Source organism: Clarias gariepinus, chromosome 5 (assembly GCF_024256425.1).
Source record: "Clarias gariepinus isolate MV-2021 ecotype Netherlands chromosome 5, CGAR_prim_01v2, whole genome shotgun sequence".
Lineage (NCBI taxonomy): Eukaryota > Metazoa > Chordata > Actinopteri > Siluriformes > Clariidae > Clarias > Clarias gariepinus.
In genome coordinates this window covers 39,006,509-39,024,973 of record NC_071104.1, presented here as the reverse complement: position 1 = coordinate 39,024,973, position 18,465 = coordinate 39,006,509, and the positions used below count along the sequence as shown (strand labels likewise).

General features: G+C 38.3%; 2 protein-coding genes across 2 annotated transcripts; one reads left to right on the top strand and one right to left on the bottom strand.

Annotated features, from left to right (window-relative positions):
- Nucleotides 1-4,165: 4,165 nt before the first annotated feature.
- Nucleotides 4,166-15,295, top strand: prmt2 (protein arginine methyltransferase 2). The gene is made up of 9 exons (XM_053495810.1): nt 4,166-4,294; nt 6,162-6,338; nt 7,695-7,856; nt 8,782-8,919; nt 9,890-10,065; nt 11,308-11,437; nt 11,634-11,770; nt 12,590-12,761; nt 14,444-15,295. The coding sequence occupies exons 1-9, from the start codon at nt 4,202-4,204 to the stop codon at nt 14,474-14,476; spliced, it is 1,218 nt and encodes a 405-aa protein (XP_053351785.1). The 5' UTR covers nt 4,166-4,201; the 3' UTR covers nt 14,477-15,295.
- Nucleotides 15,296-16,450: 1,155 nt separating this feature from the next.
- On the bottom strand, nt 16,451-17,176 carry LOC128524418 (zinc finger protein 454). Its single transcript, XM_053496985.1, has one exon. The coding sequence runs from the start codon at nt 17,174-17,176 to the stop codon at nt 16,451-16,453; it is 726 nt and encodes a 241-aa protein (XP_053352960.1).
- Between the last annotated feature and the right edge of the window lie 1,289 nt (nt 17,177-18,465).

Here is an 18,465-nt window from a genome sequence, read left to right as displayed (position 1 = left end):
GCTGTACCATTCACCCATTTCCAGGTCTCCTCTGTGTCTCTGTCATTCGCACCAGTCCAAGCACCTCCATCTCTTCGCCACACCTCAACAAAGTCCTGGTTAGGAATTACGAGCACTGTTGAGTTATTGAATCTGATTGGTCAGCGTTAAGGACGTATTAAAGATTGACACAGACCGTACATGGTACTCAAAATTTATATTACACGTGAAAGATGTTAAAAAGAAGAGAAAAGGCAAATGAATAATAATCAGTATGCAAATGCAGAGTCACGTGACAAGGTGTCAAAACAAAGACAATGTCAACAAATAAGTAAAACATTTTCTAGGAAGATTCCATGAAAAGCTTGCCTCTTTTTTTAAAAGTTGGCTCTGTGTCTGCCATGATGGTTGTTTTGAAGAAACTTATAATGAAGGTCTCAGGTCACATGATCTCAGGTCCATGGAAGGGAGGTTGGGCCTCATTTTTATGGATGTGCAAGGTTAAGACAATAACATAATCACTCATCTTTTTATGAATATTCTGTATATTCTGTATTGTGTATGGATTGTGTATTTATATACAGTAGTCTAAATCAACCTTTAAATATGCATTTCTGTTCACCTCACTACTGCCTGCACCACATTAGAGGTTTTGAGGCAAACAAATAAAAAAAAGGCTTTAAAGTCCAAGCTGGGTTTAAGTGATTATATTCCCAAATTGTCCCGTAGATTATCCTGTCCCTGGATTGCTTACCATAATGCATTTTCTGATAATATTTCAGCAAGCTTCAATGCACAGAGAGTTGGGGTCAAAACTCATCATGAGAACAACTGAAAAACATATGGCATTGTCTCTTTCAAAAGACTTATACAATTATATTGTTTTATACTGATTTATACTTTAAAAATTAAATCTGTGAAATTAATTTCTCTCTTCGTATTTCTTCTCTTTTTCACCTGTTTCTTTCCGGCTGTTAATGATTACCAGGTCTGCTCCACCACCAGGAGCAATATGGTATAAACAGCTGGGCTTGAATCTTGAGCGCACCCTAACCGCTGAGACATGTGGTGAGTTTAGGATGAAGTGTTTTCCAATAAAACACCATCACCAGTGAGTATCATACCTTTTGTTTCTTGCCTTATCTCAATTATTATTAAAAACTATTCTTAAAAACACTATTACACACTTCTTAATTTATTAATTAGTAACATATATTTATTTATTTATTTGTTTATTTATTTATTTTTGTAAAATGGTCCAGCATGTACACACAGCCTGAAAATCTCACTTTAAAGATAAAAACCAAACCCTCGCCCCTGGAGGTGCAAGGCCACAGTGATAGCCACTACACCTCTAGCCACCGTGTTTAGTCTAAAACCACTTCAAATAAAATAACAGCCTGCATCCTTTGAACAAAGTAGGCGTAGCAGATCGTAAGACATTAGCAGTTCACTTAGATACTGCGGCGTGAGACCATTTATTGCTGTAATTGTGAAGAGTAGTATTTTAAAATCAATTCGAAATTTCACAGGGAGCCAATGCAGTGTGGATAAGATAGGGGTGATGTGCTCGTATCTTCTGGTTCTAGTGAGGACTCTCGCTGCTGCATTCTGGACTAGCTGAAGCTTATTTATGCATCTAGCTGAACAACCAGACAGTAAGGCATTACAATAGTCCAACCTAGAGGTGATAAAAGCATGAACTAGTTTTTCTGCATCGTTTATTGACAATATATTTCTTATCTTGGCAATATTTCTGGGGTTAAAGAGAGGCTGAATGAAAGGCTGGAATCTATAATCACACTGAGGTCTTTTACTGTTGCACTTGATGGAGCAGAAAGGCCATCTAAAGTTACAGTATAATCTAAAATCTTACTTCTAACTGTATGCGGTCCTATGAGTAGAACTGTCTTATCCGGATTAATCAAAAGTAAGTTAATTAGCATCCAATCTCTTATGTCCTGCACCATTGCTCAACTTTAGTAAGCTGTTTTTCTCATCAGGTTTTGCTGAGACATATAACTGTGTGTCATCATAACAATGAAAAATAATACCATGTTTACAGAATTATGTTGCCCAGAGGAAGCATGTAAAGGGAAAAAAGCAGTGGGCCTAAAACTGAACCCTGTGGATCACCAAACTCCACTAGAGAACATGCAGAATAATCACCATTTAAGTCTACATACTGAGACTGATTGGTCAAATAGGATCTGAGCCAGGAGAGGGCTGTACCCTTAATTCCTACTACATTTTCTAATCTGTTCTAAGAATCTTCTAAGAAGAATCCCATGATCAATGGTAAAACGCTACACTGAGGTTAAGTAATACAAGCATAGTTACACAACCCTGATCAGGTCATTTACTACTTTAACGAGTGCTGTCTCTGTGCTGTGATGAGGCCTAAATCCTGACTGATACAGTTCATGTATGCCATTTCTATGTAGATATGAGCATAACTGCTCCGCTACTATTTTTTTCCAGAATCTTAGAAATAAAAGGGGAGGTTTAAAATTGACCTGTAATTAGACAGCTGACAGGGGTCAAGGTCAGGTTTCTTAATAATCGGTTTAATAACTGCTAATTCAAAAGATTTTGGAACATACCCAATGCTAAGTGCGGAATTAATTATCCTCAACAGGGGTTCTGTTATTTCTGGTACTATCTGTTCAAGAAAATGTGTCGGTGCAGGATCTAATATACAGGTTGATGAATTTGCAGAAGAGATAAGTGAAATTAATGGTATCTATGTTAATTAAATTACTAAAAAGGACATTCTAAGTCTTTCTACATTTTTAGGCTCTGGATTGTCACCGATTAACTAGGCTTCTTCTGAGACTATAAGCTATACTACAAGAAATAAGAGCAGTGCCTTCCTGAGTGGAATGAACACCCCCCTAACAGGCCAGCTTTGCCCTCAAAGGTCTTCCAATTATCTATAAAGCCCACATTATTTTCAGAGCACCACCTGGAAACACCACCTATTGTGGGGAGTTTTGTACTGCGGGGGCAAAGACAGAAGGTATTTGTGGAGCGGCGCTGTCTTGTTGTAGATTGTAGAGTGAGGAGTTATTTAAGATAGTATGGGGCGTTTCCATGAATGCACTGGTGGGTAAGTAGACAGAGTTTATATTTAATACGGAGGTGAATGGGAAGCCAGTGGAGTGTCCGGAGGATGGGAGTGATGTACTCATATTTCCGCCCCCTTGTAAGGATCCTGGCAGCAATGTTTTAAATGTGTTGGAGCTTTTGAAGGCTCCTGCCTGAGATCCCAATGAGACGTGCATTACAGTAATTCAGCCTGGAGAAGACAAAGGCATGAACCCGCCTTTCGGCGTCACAGAGGGAAAGGGAAGGACGGAGTTTTGCTAAGTTTCTGAGATGAAAAAAAATGCAGCTTTATTTAAATGACAGGTGCAGGTCAAGCTTGGCCCCCAGGTTATTAACAGAGTTGGAAAGAGTAACGGTGTGGCCAGAAAGGAAAATACAGGTAATTGGGGAAGAACGAAGCTGGTGGGCGGTGCCAATTAGAAGGGCTTCAGTTTTGGTGCTGTTTAACCCAAGGAAGTTCTCTGACATCCACGCTTTAATCCAGGCCGCAAGTGAGAAGTGAAGTGACGGAGAAGTCTGGGTCAATCTCACATAGAGCTGAGTATTATTAACATGGCAATGAAATGAAACTTCATGCTTGCCAATGCCATGGCCCAATGGGACCATGCAGATGTGGAAGAGGGTCGGCCCGAGAAGCGACCCTTGTGGCACCCCACAGTTGACACAGTAATTTAGCATCTCCAATAAGAGCCCCATACTCAGCTTTATTTGTCAGATAGGCTCCACTCCAGAGCAGTGCCAGAAAGTCGAATTACAAACTGTAAACGGTGGAGGTGTATTTTGTGATCAACCATATTGAACGCTGCTGTGAGATCCAGAAGGATAAGAAGATGGTCAGTGGCCATCAAAGCTGGTCAAATGTTTTGTCTCCAGGATCATATCACATTACATGACATTAGATACAGTGACCTCTGAAGAAAGGCTTTAATCTTAAACATTCATTTCTATGAATAAATACACTTTTACAGGCACACGACGTTTTTTTTTAAAACTGTAGTACCGACCTCTGCCTCTGGATGTCAGTAGACACACCACACAGTCAGGATGTGTCACCGCGGCAGAAGAAGACTTCCTGCTTTTCGTTTGGGCGCGTGTGTGTTTGTTTACGTTGGAGATGAGTGGACGTGAGAACGCGCGCACTAACGGTAGTCTTGTTACAGAGGAGTTTATAGCGTTAGAGGATTTTAGCGCTTCAGGAGCGGAGCAGGTCAGAGTTACTGTCTCTCTAACAGCTTTTTATTATTATAATACAGCCACACACACACACACACACACACACACACACACTACAGCATACTCTGCACTACTGAATATTCTACATTATCACACACACACACACACACACACTACTTACTGTAACATCACAGCCAGTAGAAATGTTCTTTATTTTGTTTTTCTTAAGAACTACAGCGCCCCCTCCCGGCCCTGAGTGCTACACACTTTATCATTTATTAATCTATATAAATAAAAGAAAGGTTTTATCTGTCTATTGGTCAGAACTCACTCTTTCAGTGATATATTCATGTTTTTTACATTGGAGGACCAGAAACCAGTCTCAGATGATCTCTCTGTCTGTCTGTCCAGAACTTCACGCCAAGTTATAATTAGTTTTGTGCCAGATTTCGTCACAGCATCCGGCGATTTATTGGACGGATATAGCACTTTTTTTCCTGGAGGTGGTGCGTTATGATGAGCGGCACGTCACGATGAGCCACTATGAGATAAAACACGTGTCGTTAGAGTAACGTGTCCGAATTGAGGGTGTGTAAAATACCCGAACTGAGAGCCCAGTGTTATGTGCTAAACTCTACACAACTCTACATAATCACTATAATATATATATTACACCTCAATCACGTAAAACTGATGTTATGAACAGTTATGTGTGGGATTTAATAACCTACTTTAAAATAATCTACTAATGCGCTACTGTCTCAATGTAAACAAACACCTGCACCAATAGATATTAATTAGAAAAGATAAAGTGAATATTTTCACTGGGATTAGTTCATATTCTCACTTCCACTGAAATAACAGCGCTGAAGTGAATTTTAATGCGTTGGAGTCGTTTTAAGACAAAACTTCATCCGAACAGGGAGTGTATTTGGGTGACGACAAAAGAAGTACAACTTGGCGTAAACAAAGTGTAAACATAAACGTTTCTTTTTTTTTTTTTTTTTTCCCGGCCTGTCAGTATCACAGATAACACATAGCAGAGTGTATGTGTAGCTGTTCTATCATCATTCACAGCCATTTTTTTTTTTTTTTTTTTTTGTTTCCCATATTATAACAGACAAGACCGGGGGACCAAAAAAAGAGAAGAGAGTAAAAAAAAAAAAAAAAAAAAGGGAATAAAAATAAATAAACAAACAAACAATTGAGGGAAAAAAAAAAAAGGGAGGGGGGGGTGGGAGGGGGGAGAGAATACAATCAAAATTTGCTTCCGCACCTGCCGAAGAAAAAGAGAAAAAAAACAACAGAACGTTTCTGAATCCCCCCATTCTGAGTTTCTCATTAACTTTAATAATATGAAATGATAGATTTTAAATCTTGATGTGAACTAGGTGAATTTTGTACTTCCCAATATTTATCCATCAGTCCAGAGAAAACCAATACTACATATATATAATGTCACACCAAGCAAGATTTTGTGAAATTACAGTTTATTAAAAAAAAACAATTAATAAGTTAATCTTTGTTGCAGACAGACATGTATGTGGGGTTTAACCTGAAATAATTGATACACTGATTACATTAAAGCTCATCAGATTATTTTTTACTTTAGAAAACTCTTTCCTTGTCAATAACAGGTCTTACTTCTAGTGTTCTATATTTATTTGTTTTAATATTTATGTCTTATTTTATATATTGTGTTTATTATCAACTATTATAGTGTTAAGTTGTATATTTATTAATATGTATTTCTGATATAATAAATAATTATGATTATTATTGTGTTTATATTTAAAAGGTAATAAAGGTAATAACAAGCTTTTAAAACTATGTTATTATTATATATTTTTTTGCGTCTTGCTTCCAAAAACAGCATATTAACAAGTTTCTTTCTCCTGTAGTTGAGTTTCTCGGCCGGAGACGCACTTCTGGTCCATGAGCAGGTCTCCGCGGACTGGTGGTGGGCCGAGCGCAGCGGCTGCTTTGGCTATGTTCCCTCGACTTTCCTTCACCGCCGGGCCGAGGACGTGGAAGACGCCTGGCAGGACGAGGAGTATTTCAGCAGCTATGCAAATCTGGTGCATACTCAGTTTATCCTCCGATTAGTTTGTCTTTTTTTAATCTTTGATGAACAAGTAAATAACACTAAGCATTGAATTAATGACATTTCACTTCATCTGGTGTGATATTTACGGCATTGTAAAGTGGAAGAATAATATAATACTTAAAAGAATTCCCTGTAAAAATGTAAATAATGGAGCATTCAGGATGTGATTAAAAAAAAATTATGGATTATGGGATTATTCAAGTCAGACTGAATAACAGAATACATTCTGAGAGTACAAACTCCCTGTATTTCTTTATATAATCTCCTGATATTATGCACTTATCCCAGTGTTTCACTAGTGCTCGGACACCATCAAGGTAAAACGTTTTCTTAGTACATCGGAGCCATGATCTTAAACACTGGCCTCCCAGAAACTCCTTTAACAGTCCAAACATGTGGAAATGTCTTGATGCGAGGTCAGGACTGTACAGGGGATGTGGCGATAACTCGAGCAGTCGAGCTCCTGTAATGTGCGAGTGGTGCTGGTGAGTGATTGTGTGTACAGTTCACACAGACAGATGCGTCTCTTCTCAAGTTGATTTCTTTTAAGGATCAGGCGTTCCACTCGCTGAATGCTCATGAAAACGACTGCAGTGAGCTCAGAGCTTCTTTAAAATGTTCACATCATACAGATGTCTTACTGCGTCTACAAGTCTCATCACTGTACCGTGCTTGGAGTCTTCTGTAAATGTCAATCACCTGTTTTATGCCATCATTTACCAGAAATTTTATCACAAATCCTGGTTTGACTTGAACGTCACTTGAATTTAATTTTGCTCTGTGTCTGTACATTTATTTACACTCAGTATCATTTAATGAATTAATGTAAGTTGAATTTGTAAAAAATATATATATTTATATATATTTTTACAGCTAAAGGTGTTTCTATATTTTTCTATATTTTTATTTTATAAAAAGATTCTCATTTCATACATTATATTATTATTGAAAACTCTTACTTTTCTTTTCTTTTTTTATTTTTAGGTAATCGACAGTCATATAAGCATTTCACTTTATATCATACTGTGTATGTGACAAATAACATTTAAAAATTGAATTTAAAATGTGCAGTCAATATATATATATATTTTTTTAAAGAATCTGGATTCTTAAGTCTTGAAACACTCACATAGAACAAAATGGGGGTTATTTAGACAAAATATACACCAGTGTAGTACACACCCATTTTCCAACAAGCCATGCGAAATAAAAACAGCAATTAAAGGTGTAATTTTGTGAACTTTTATTGTATCAGTCTGTATTTAAGGCTATTCTTTGGAGATTTACATACACATCTAAAATCCTTTTTTTTTTTTTCCCCCCCCAGAAACTTCACCTGGAGATGCTCTCTGACCGGCCGCGTACCGAAACCTACAGACAGGTCATCGTGAGCAACAGCGCCTCCCTGAGGGGGAAAGTAGTGATGGATTTAGGATGCGGTACCGGCATCATCAGCCTCTTCTGTGGCCGTTTGGCCAAACCTGCAGCTGTAAATACAGAAAACACACACGTACACCAGGATTAAATAAAGCAATTATTGCTTAGATATCTGCCGGAAGTTTAACCTCCACCATACGTGAAATAATTAGCAAAATCACGTGTTATGAATCACATTTACATTTACATTTAGGCATTTGGCAGACGCTCTTATCCAGAGCGACTTACATTTTTATCTCATTATACATCTGAGCAGTTGAGGGTTAACTTGGCAACTTGGTGGTTGTTATTAACAGTTATATGTCGGATTTAACAATCTACTTAAAAATAATTTACTAATGCGCTACTGTCTCAATGTAAACAAACAGCTGCAATACTAGATAATAATTAGAAAATCTAAACTAAATATTTTTACTGGGATTAGTTTATATTTTCACTTTGGCTGAAGTGGTATAAGTGAATTTTTACACGCTTGAGTCATTTTAAGACTTTAAAAACTTCATCTTTATCCTTTTATCTACTTTTTCTCATCTGTGATTCACTCTCCAATTACCGAACAGGAAGTGCATTTGTCTGACGACGAAAATGTAAAACAAGGTGTAAGATACTAAACCTTACAAAATGTGATTTCTAAGTATTAAGTTCTGCTGTACAGAAAGACAGACAGACATGTACATGATCCTTAACCTGAAATATTATTATTATTATTATTATTAGTAGTAGTAGTAGTAGTATCACTGATTACATTGAAGATCAGCAGATTATTTTTTTTTAACTTCAACCTTTTAACTCTTTTTACGAACTATTTTCCTGTCAATGACGCATCCTAATGCTATTATAAACTAAGTGCTTATTTATCCTAAAGTCTAAATGAAATCTTCTACTATGTAAAGTTAGTTATCTCTATGTTATTAGTGGAAGCCATACTATTTGTTTTTATGTGGATTGTTCCACGTCTCTTTTGCGTCCCTCTGCAGGTGTACGCTGTGGAGGCGAGCTCGGTGGCTGAACACACTGAGAAACTGGTGACTGTGTTTCGCTCCAGAGCTGAAGATCTGACGCTTCCGTCCAAGGTGGACGTTCTGGTCTCAGAGTGGATGGGGAACTGCCTACTGGTATAAACACACAAGCTTTATAGAAAATAAATGTCAACATTAATTATTTTTCCTTTAATCTATAAATTGGTCTATAATCCATAAGTGATCTCGATTCTAAGACAAAGATGTTTTATTTCTATTTCTCTAAAAAAATCACACAGCTCTTAAATTGTAATTGCTGATGAATGCTGGTCTGTGATTGGCTCCCGAGTGTCACATGATCCAGCTCCACTACAGGAAACACAGAACCTGACTGAAATACACATTCATCTGCACTTTTATAACACAATGTAAAAAAAAATTTACTTTTTCTTGTCTTTGTTCTGAAAATGTTATTTCCTAATTGTATCTGTATAGAGAAGTAAAAACAGCAAAGAAATAGTGAACAGTGATTTTGTGAAACTTTTTAAAAATCCAGTTAAATTTAGCAGTACGCTGCTGTAGTATAATATTGTAAAAGTCTTTAGTAGTTTTCAGCATTATCTTGAACTTTCTGGAACATTTGACAAGGTTTATAGAGCATTCCAGAAGTTTCTGGAAATTTCGAGAACTTACTATAACATTCCAGAAGCTTCCAGAACATGTCGAGACGTATCAAAAGATTTAAAGAGTTTTTTGAAATTTTCTTGAATTTCTATAACTTTCTTTATAGCAGTTTAGATACAAACTCAACAGTTCAAAAACAAAAGTTTGACGGAAATTGTACCCATGGACAAAAAGTGTGTTACATTGTGTAATTAAACAGAGCTGCGTGTAATAAGAACACTGTACAGAAGCATTACTGCATGGAAGATAAATTATTTATGTAAAGACAGAATTTTATTTATTTAAACTATTTTATTTAAACGAACATGAGTGTGGTAATGCTTCCTATAGAAAGACTCAGACTAAGATGTGTTACGATGGTGTGTTAATCACTCAGATGACAGTCCTGGTGTGATCCCAGGCGCGTCTCGTCCTTTCCTCATTTGCTTATCCGGTGTCACAGTTTGAGTTCATGGTGGAGTCTGTGCTCCGGGTGCGGGACCGCTGGCTGAAGGACGGAGGCACGATGTGGCCGTCCTCCGCCTCCCTGAGCCTCGTCCCCTGTCAGGCCCAGGATGACTACAGCCAGAAAATGGAATTCTGGGAAAATCTCTACGGCCTGGACTTCAGCTGTCTGCAGTAAGTAAAAGCCAGCCGCTTTGCATATGACCATCCTGAGGCAACACGCAGTCAAAACACACGCTGGATATTAACCATGTGTCATTATTTTATGTTTATATAACTACACTGACACTGAGTTGGCACTGATCGCGAACTCATTACATTAATCACAAAGCCCACACATATACACACATATACACACATAAATCTGTCCTGATGTCAGTTAGTTACAGTGGGTTTGGGCAACAGGAACTTAGGTCTCATTGGTTAAAGTTCTTTTGAGATGGGATCCCCGGTCTAGGTTCAGGTTAGAGTTTCAGTAAAAGTGAGAAAAGAAGGTGAAGGCACTAGAGATGGGGAGAAAAAAATCAGAATCATGATTCTTTTTAATTCAATTCCGTGTCAGATCAGTTTTTATTTATATAGATCTTTTAACAATGTTTATTCTGGCAAAGAAGCTTTACAGAATAAAAAAAATGTCATCTGAGATAGCAGTAGGAAGAAACCTTGATAGAAACCAGACTCAACAGGGAACCCATCCTCATTTGGGTGATAACAGATTACAGGGATTGATCTGTCCTCGTACTGTGTGTTAGGAGGCTGGAAGTTCAGTCCTTTTGTCTGCTGAATTACTTATTTTGACATTGATTTTAAAATCTATTAAAAATATATATATATTTTACATTCATCACAGAGATAAACCAGTCAATCAGAATTAGCTGGTTTTCAGCGTGATTGGCCGTGACAGGTGATCACAGCTGATCAGTCTCAGATATAATCGATTCTGTACCGAGAGCAGAAGCTTCTAAGTGTCGCAACAGAAACACATTTTTATGAAGTTACATTATCAAACATCGCATGATTTAAAAGCCTCCGATCTGCCTCTTTCCTCAAATTCTGTGAGTGAATCAGTTGCAAACCTGCTCATTACACACTTTTAAACCGGTCTCAAAACACCCGAGTGCTAATTTGTTACAAATCCTGTGCGCGAAGATCCCCGCATGCCTGCATACTCAGTGTCAAGTTGAGCTTTAAGACTTTGGAGGTCGCACTCTGAACTATTTCCACACTGCCATCCCATACGCGCGCAGTAACTTTACATTTTTATTCAATTTTAAGTTAAACTTGTATTTGAAGTTGGTTTGTATTGTTTAAATGCTGTGCTGGTGATTTTCGTTACTAGAAGGCAATAATTAATTTGTTGTTGAATAACTAATTAATGTGTGTGTGTGTGTGTGTGTGTGTGTGTGTGTGTCTCAGGCCTGTTGCACAGGAGGAGTTCTTCTCCAAGCCAAAATTCAGCCATCAGCTTAACCATGATGACTGTCTCTCCACCCCGTGTGATGTAATCTCCCTGGACATGCACACGCTCAGGGTGTCGGATCTCGAGGTGAGAATGTTTATCCGTAGCCTTTGTTTAGAAACAGACTTAAGCCATGGTTACTGTGTGTCACATGACCTAGACAGTATTTGGTGGTTTCAGACATATTGCACATACTGTAACGGTCAGAAATAAGGACAGGTAGGAGTGGATTATGATGTAGAAACCTCACACTGTGTGTGTATGTGTTTGTGTCTGTGTGTAGAAGCTGAGAGGAGAGTTCAGATTCACTATTGAAAGATCTGGAACACTACATGGCTTCACCGCCTGGTTCAGCACCTTTTTCCGTAGTTTAGACGAAGGAGGATCAACGCTGGAGCTCAACACCGGACCGCACGCCGAGTCCGTCTGTCCGACACTAAGTTAACTCATACAATATAAAGTCTGTGTGGTTATAAATACAGATCTAAATCACATAGATCATATGATCACTACATTGTGACTTTACACATTTGAGTTAATGGCTATTTGAAAATTTATATTTCTATTATAATTATTCCATAACGATAAGCCAAGCTATAAACAAAATAAAAAATAAATAATAAACAGTATATAGTGAGGTAGATAAATTGCAATGAGTGCAATGATTTAGATGCATGCAATGAGGAAGAGATTGTCTACTATGATAAAGAATTTGCATACACAGAAAGGGTTATATACCCCAAGTGCAGTGAAGGAAGCTATATAGCATAATAAAAATGATATGCATATGTAAATAATACATGGAGATATGTACAGTGAGTGCAGTGATTATAGATGGTTGCCATGAAGGAACATATTGTGTACCATGGTTATGATATTGTGGTTGAGAAGGTTATATACAAGTGTGCAACTTGTTATTGAGAGTGGAATGAGGTAGGTGATGTTATACAATAAATATAATAAGCGAAACAGTTATAAATAGTGCAGTCCTGAGTGTTTAAGTTTGTGTACAGTAGTGAGATGTGAGCAGCAGTTATGGGAAGTGCAATTCTATTTACAGTGTCTATATAGTAGTATTTTGTAGTACATTTTAGTCCAAATTTAATATTTAATATTAATATAACAGAGATAGATGCATGTGCATTTGTGCTCATAAAATCATGAATTGACAATTTTATTTTAAATAAATAATGATAATAATAATAATAATAGTAATAATAATAATAACTAATCCTTTAGGTCGACTCACTGGAAGCAGACTCTGTTCATGTTGGACAGACCAATCAGAGTTGAGGAAGGTGACTGTGTGGGCGGGGCCATCACGCTACAAAGAAATCCCATTTGGAGGCGGCACATGTCAATCACTATAGAGTGGAGTACGAAGAGGAAAAACGATACGGCTTTCTCTGAGGTAAAGCAAAATTCACAAGCCAAACCAAATTGTTTACAGTTGGGGACAGTGACTGTGCTTCATCACAGCACCTTGTAGTAGATGTCAGGTAATTAGAAGATGTAATCTTTATTTATTTGTTATGGAGACTAAAGTGTTGCTTAGTAACCAACCTGTGAATATAATCTTATATATCAGACTGTCTCAGAATTTTCAGAATGTAAATCTAATTTACAGTGCTCAGCATAAAGAAGTACAACCCCTTTAAATAGTGAGATCTTACTTAAAGCATCTCAATGAACACAAAAACATTTTCCAAAATTTTGACAAAATTGAGTTTAATAGAACATTTGTTAGCTGATTACATGAAAGTAAGGTTAATAATATAACTTGGGTTACAAAATTTTTCTATAAACTAGAATTAGCTTATCTCAAATTAGTTGATGCAAAAATGAATGCACCCCACAAAAACTACTACATCTAGTATTTTGTATGACCTTCATGATTTGTAAGGACTCCACCAAGTCTTCTAGGCATGGAATAAACAAGTTGGGGACAAATTGCACAAACATTTATCTTTTTCCATTCCTCAAGAACATCCTCTTTTAGAGCCTGGATGCTGGGGAGAGTGATGCTCAACTTGTCTCTTCAGAATTTCCTATAGGTGTTCGATTAAGCTCTGATCAGGAGACATGATACTTGATCACTTTCACCGTGTTTTTCTTTAGAAACGCTACAGTGGCCTTTGATGTGTGTTTTGCATCATTGTCATGGTGGAAAACTGCACGACAACCATGGGCATGAAGTGATGGTAACATCTTCTCATCTTTTAAAGCAGTAAATCTGTGAATTTATGACACAGTCAATGTAATGCAGCTCTCCAAAACAGCAGCACTCATGCAGCCCCATAGAAGGACACTGCCACCACCATGTTTCACTGTGGGCACCATGCATTTTTGTTTGTACTCCTCACTTTTACGACGCCATACAGTTTTGAAGCCATCAGTTTCAAAACATGTACTGTATCTTGGTCTCGTCACTCCAGAGTCCCAGTAGTCTTCTTTTTTGTGCCTGGCCTAAGGGAGAGGCTTCCTTCGTAGACGACACCCATGCATGCCATTCCTTTGCAGTATACAGCGTTTTGTGTCATGGGAAGCAATTACTGCAGTTTGTTTTTTTTACTTTTTTAGCTAACTGCAGTAAACTTGCATGGCAATGTTCTTTAGCCCTTCTCATCATAAGCTGCTCCTGTGCTTGCTCCTGTTACCCGCCATGGACGGCCTGGATGTCTCTGTGAGATGGTTGCAAAGATTACATCTTTGTTAAATTATTGCAACACTTTTGCTAAAGTAGCTGTGCTCCTAAGACTTTCATTGGGGTGTATTCATTTTTGCAACATGGTCTTAAATTAATTTGTTAGGAAAAATACTTGCTATGTACTAATTTACAAATCTTGTTTGCAATCAATAGCCTACATTTGTGGAATTATTTTGTAGTATAGTCTCCCATAGAAAATGCTGATTCAGATTTCTGACAAATCTCTTGGGGTGTACTCATTTATGCTGAGCACTCTATATAATTTTTGTTTTTTTTATAAAACTGCTCTTCATACATATGGAACCCTATAATACTGCCCTGATAAAATATAAAAAAAAATAATTGTTGTAAATTTCATGATTGTTTTTCTCTCTTTATTTAAACAGAAAATGTCAAAGCGTTTCCCGATGTGGAGGTGACCCTCAGCGCTGACACACACCCACTGGACTGTGTTCACTTTTATTATTTTTACTCCTTTAGTCGTCAAACTACCATTTTGTAATCTTGATATTGACTCAGTCAATACACAAATACACTTCTCTAACGTGTGTAACGTGTCATCATGTGTTCTCTTTAAATGCTGATAAATATTAAATATGAACAAACATTACTGTAGTAACAATAAACCAAACATATTTTATTTCCATTAGCTTTTACACATTTAGTAAATCAGGGCCTGAATATTTGGGAATCTCTATGATGACTCCAATGTCAAGAAGTTACAGCTTTACTTTAGACTGTCATCATGTGTTGACACTGAAAACTGCTCCTTAAAACAATGTTAAATCAACAAAAATAACTACATAAATTATTATTATACATTTTTAAATCCATTTAGACAAACCATCCAACATGTGCATCAGCTGTTACTATAGAAACAATAACATTAAAACAAGTACATGTAACGATGTAAACCTGCACTACAGCCAAGGATGCAAAACTTATAAAAACCTTTTGACCAATCAGAATTGAGAATTCAATTTCATATGTAGATCTGCTAATCTTTCTTTTAAAATCGTCCTTAGGGTTCATGACATTGTAGTGACGGCAAATATGAGGGACTAGCCGAGACATAATTATCACATTGCTAATGTGCTAATTTGATTTGTATTGCGAAGTACAATTTTAGAAATATCCTAATTCAATATTATTTAATTCTACAATTCAACAGAAACTTAGCAAATAATTCGCTCCTCCCAAACAGGATGCCGTGCTGGCTGCCAATATGTGAACTGCCACCTCAAATGCAAACCTAGCTAAAATTTTAAATTAATTAAAAAGAAAGAACAATTTTGCAGTCAGCGTAGCGATACATAAATTACCACACAGAAGAATCACAATACATGAATTAATTGATATTTCCCCAATCTCTAGTGATTAAATAGCTTTACACTAAACTACATTACAAATATACAGTATAATCTCTTGAATAAGCAATGATAATATTATAAGCATAATACCATACATGTACTATTTAAAAAAAGACACATTTTAAGATCTGAATTCAATCTTTTGCAACAGAAACAGCATGAACAACATTTCATCAATCCATCAAATGTGCAAACCTGCAAACAATGAAATATAGATTTAATTAGCTATGCTACATCACCTACTGCGCTGGTTGGTGCAGTTAAAAAATTAACACTTTAAAGCTGTAACACAAAATACAACCACACGACATGCAGCTCGTATATCAGAAAGAATCATTTAAAACCACATTTCCTAAACTAAATTCTCCACAATGTAAATGTAAAATTTTTGATTGAGTGCCTGTCAAAGTGCTAACAATATTTACATATTTGTGTGTGTGTGTGTGTATTAGAAGAATCTAAACATCAATGTTATAATCGTACTTTAATACCATTCATACCATTCAAAACACTAATCGTCACTACAGTAAGCCTTACTGTACATTCTTTATAAAGGTTCATCAGCGTGTGTTAATAATAATTTCTTCAGTTTTTCACCTCATCTACAATGCAATAAGCAACCAGCTTGTAGCCTGAAGCTCAGCAAAGTGCAATAAATATGAGTGTTAATGTTGCCACAGTGGTTTTATCTCTCTAACAGACTTGTGGATGTGAATCTCACACAGTTTCGTTCATAAACATGAACAAATTAACTATTAAAGTTAATAATCAGATTGCAAGCTTGGATGTGCAAATTACAAACACAGGGTGTAATTACACCTCATTCCAGGGTGTAATTACACACACCAAAGCGAAACAACGTGTGTGAACTGTAACTCAACGTGCGTGTAACACATCTCTGCTGATCGCCTGCATTCAGGGGAACAGGAACACTCTTTTTTTTTTTTGTCTTAACCGTTCTTCTGTGACTGTGCTGATAAAGCCAAACAAACAAATAATTAAATAAAGAGAGTGTAGAAATAGTCAGTTTCCTCCCTCTGCGCTACTCCTGGTTCTGGTTTTCGACCGAGTGCTGACCTCAGATGTGTAGCGCGTCGCCGAAGTTGCCACGTGCGGCCGAAACGGGGGATCACGAGCGTTGTTCTTCCTTTTTCTCACCTCTTCCTCTTCTTCTTCCTCATCTTCCTCCAGCTCGTCTTCCTCAACTCTCTGAACACTTTCCTCTCTCTGATGCTTCTCGCAGTGATTCTCGAAGGTGGCCATGTCTGTGAAAATGACGTTGCAGACCCTGCAGTGAAACACGAACTCGGTGTCATGGAGCTCGCTTTGCAATTCAGAAGTGCAAGCGAAAGCACCACAGCAAACGCTGCATGTGAGTGTGACTGCATCATGTGTCTCTCTGTGAAGCTTCTCATGCTGCCTGAGCGCTGCAACAGTCCTGAAGCTTTCACGGCACGTGGCGCAGGCGTGTCGGCCCTCTCCAGCCTCGACGGCCTGATGGGAGAGGAGGTGAGCGGCGGTGCGGAACGCCTCGCTGCACTTGTCACATTTATACGGCCTCTCGCCGGTGTGCTTCCTGACGTGCACGATGAGACCGGACTTCTGCGTGAATGACTTGCCACATGCGCTGCACTTGAAGGGCTTCTCGCCCGTGTGGAGCCGCCGATGGGTCTCCAGGTGCGACCCACGCCCAAAACACCTGCCACAATCCGCGCACTTGAAGGGCCTTTCACCCACATGGACAGCCATGTGACGCACCAGCTGGGACGGCCGAGAGAACACCTTGGCGCATGCATGCTTCCTGCACCTGTACCTGCTCCGCTCGTTCTTCCTCACAGTGGTTCGTGTGCATACGTGGAGCGCAAGGTGTGACGGAGTGACAAAGTTCTTACTGCAAGTCAGACACTTGTACGGTTTATCTGCTTTATTGAAGCGCCTTCCAAAGTGTGTTCCAGGGTCAGGGGTCAAGCGTGCATCATGTCCCGCGGTCTCAGAACCAGGAGGTCCCAAGTGTGTGTCAGATTCAGTTGTATCCTCTTCCTTAATAGCTCCAGGAGAATGATGTGTCAAAGCGCATGAGCTTTCACCTGCCATCTCTGTCACCCTTTCATGCATGGAGCCGCATCACGAGGTTGCATTTGATCCCTGGTGCAAATCATCCGAGACACAAGGCTTGGGTTCAGATTTTATTATTAATTTAGTTTATCAGTATTAATAAGAATCAATACTACTATAAATTAGACAGACGTTATTAATGCACAATAAGACACCACCTAGATGTGAACTCTCTTTCACTCAATCACTCAGACATTGTCTAAACCACTTTATCCTGCATACAGGGTCGCAATGCAATGTACACCTTGGACAGGGTGCCAATCCATCCCAGGGCACACATGCACACGCTATGGAGAATTTGGGAACACCTAATCTGCATGTACTGTAGCACAGGGGAGAGCATGCAAACAACATACACAGCACAGACCCCGAGGCGGGAATCGAACCCGGACGCTGCTGGTTCGAGGCGACGGTGATAACCACTACGCCACCGTCCTGCACAATAACCGCCTAGAGGAATGATGTCACACTTATTAATGATATCCTGTTTGTGAGTGATAGTCTGGTCATGGAAGCTACTGGTGGTGACATGCAGGATGTAATGATTCATCTGAAGAGAAGCACTCAGTCTAAAGACACACATGCAGGTTAAAACGGTTTGGATGAAGCTTTAAGATAAAAACACACACTATCACAGCAGCAGATGAATCTCATGCACTGTGTGTTGAATCAGGTTTAATCCTCAAACCTACACCCAGCATCACCCACTGCCTGCGGTCTGGGCCGTGTCCCAAATCACAACCCACTGAGTCCTCACATCACAAACTGAAAGTAACTGCCGTGGAGACACGTCTTCCTCTGTGGATCTAGAGCAGCACTAACAGCTCGAGAGGATCTTACTGCCCCCTGCTGGACTGATATGCATATAACACAGGAGGAGGATTTTTTTTAATTTTTATAAAATATACAATTTAAAGAAATAC

Excerpts from the sequence above, each read along its gene's own strand:
- LOC128524418 (XM_053496985.1), bottom strand. The coding sequence starts at position 17,176 with ATGGCTGTCCATGTGGGTGAAAGGCCCTTCAAGTGCGCGGATTGTGGC.
- prmt2 (XM_053495810.1), top strand. The coding sequence starts at position 4,202 with ATGAGTGGACGTGAGAACGCGCGCACTAACGGTAGTCTTGTTACAGAG. Across the intron at positions 4,295-6,161 it reads GCGCTTCAGGAGCGGAGCAG|TTGAGTTTCTCGGCCGGAGA; the intron begins GTCAGAGTTACT and ends TTTCTCCTGTAG. Across the intron at positions 7,857-8,781 it reads GTTTGGCCAAACCTGCAGCT|GTGTACGCTGTGGAGGCGAG; the intron begins GTAAATACAGAA and ends GTCCCTCTGCAG.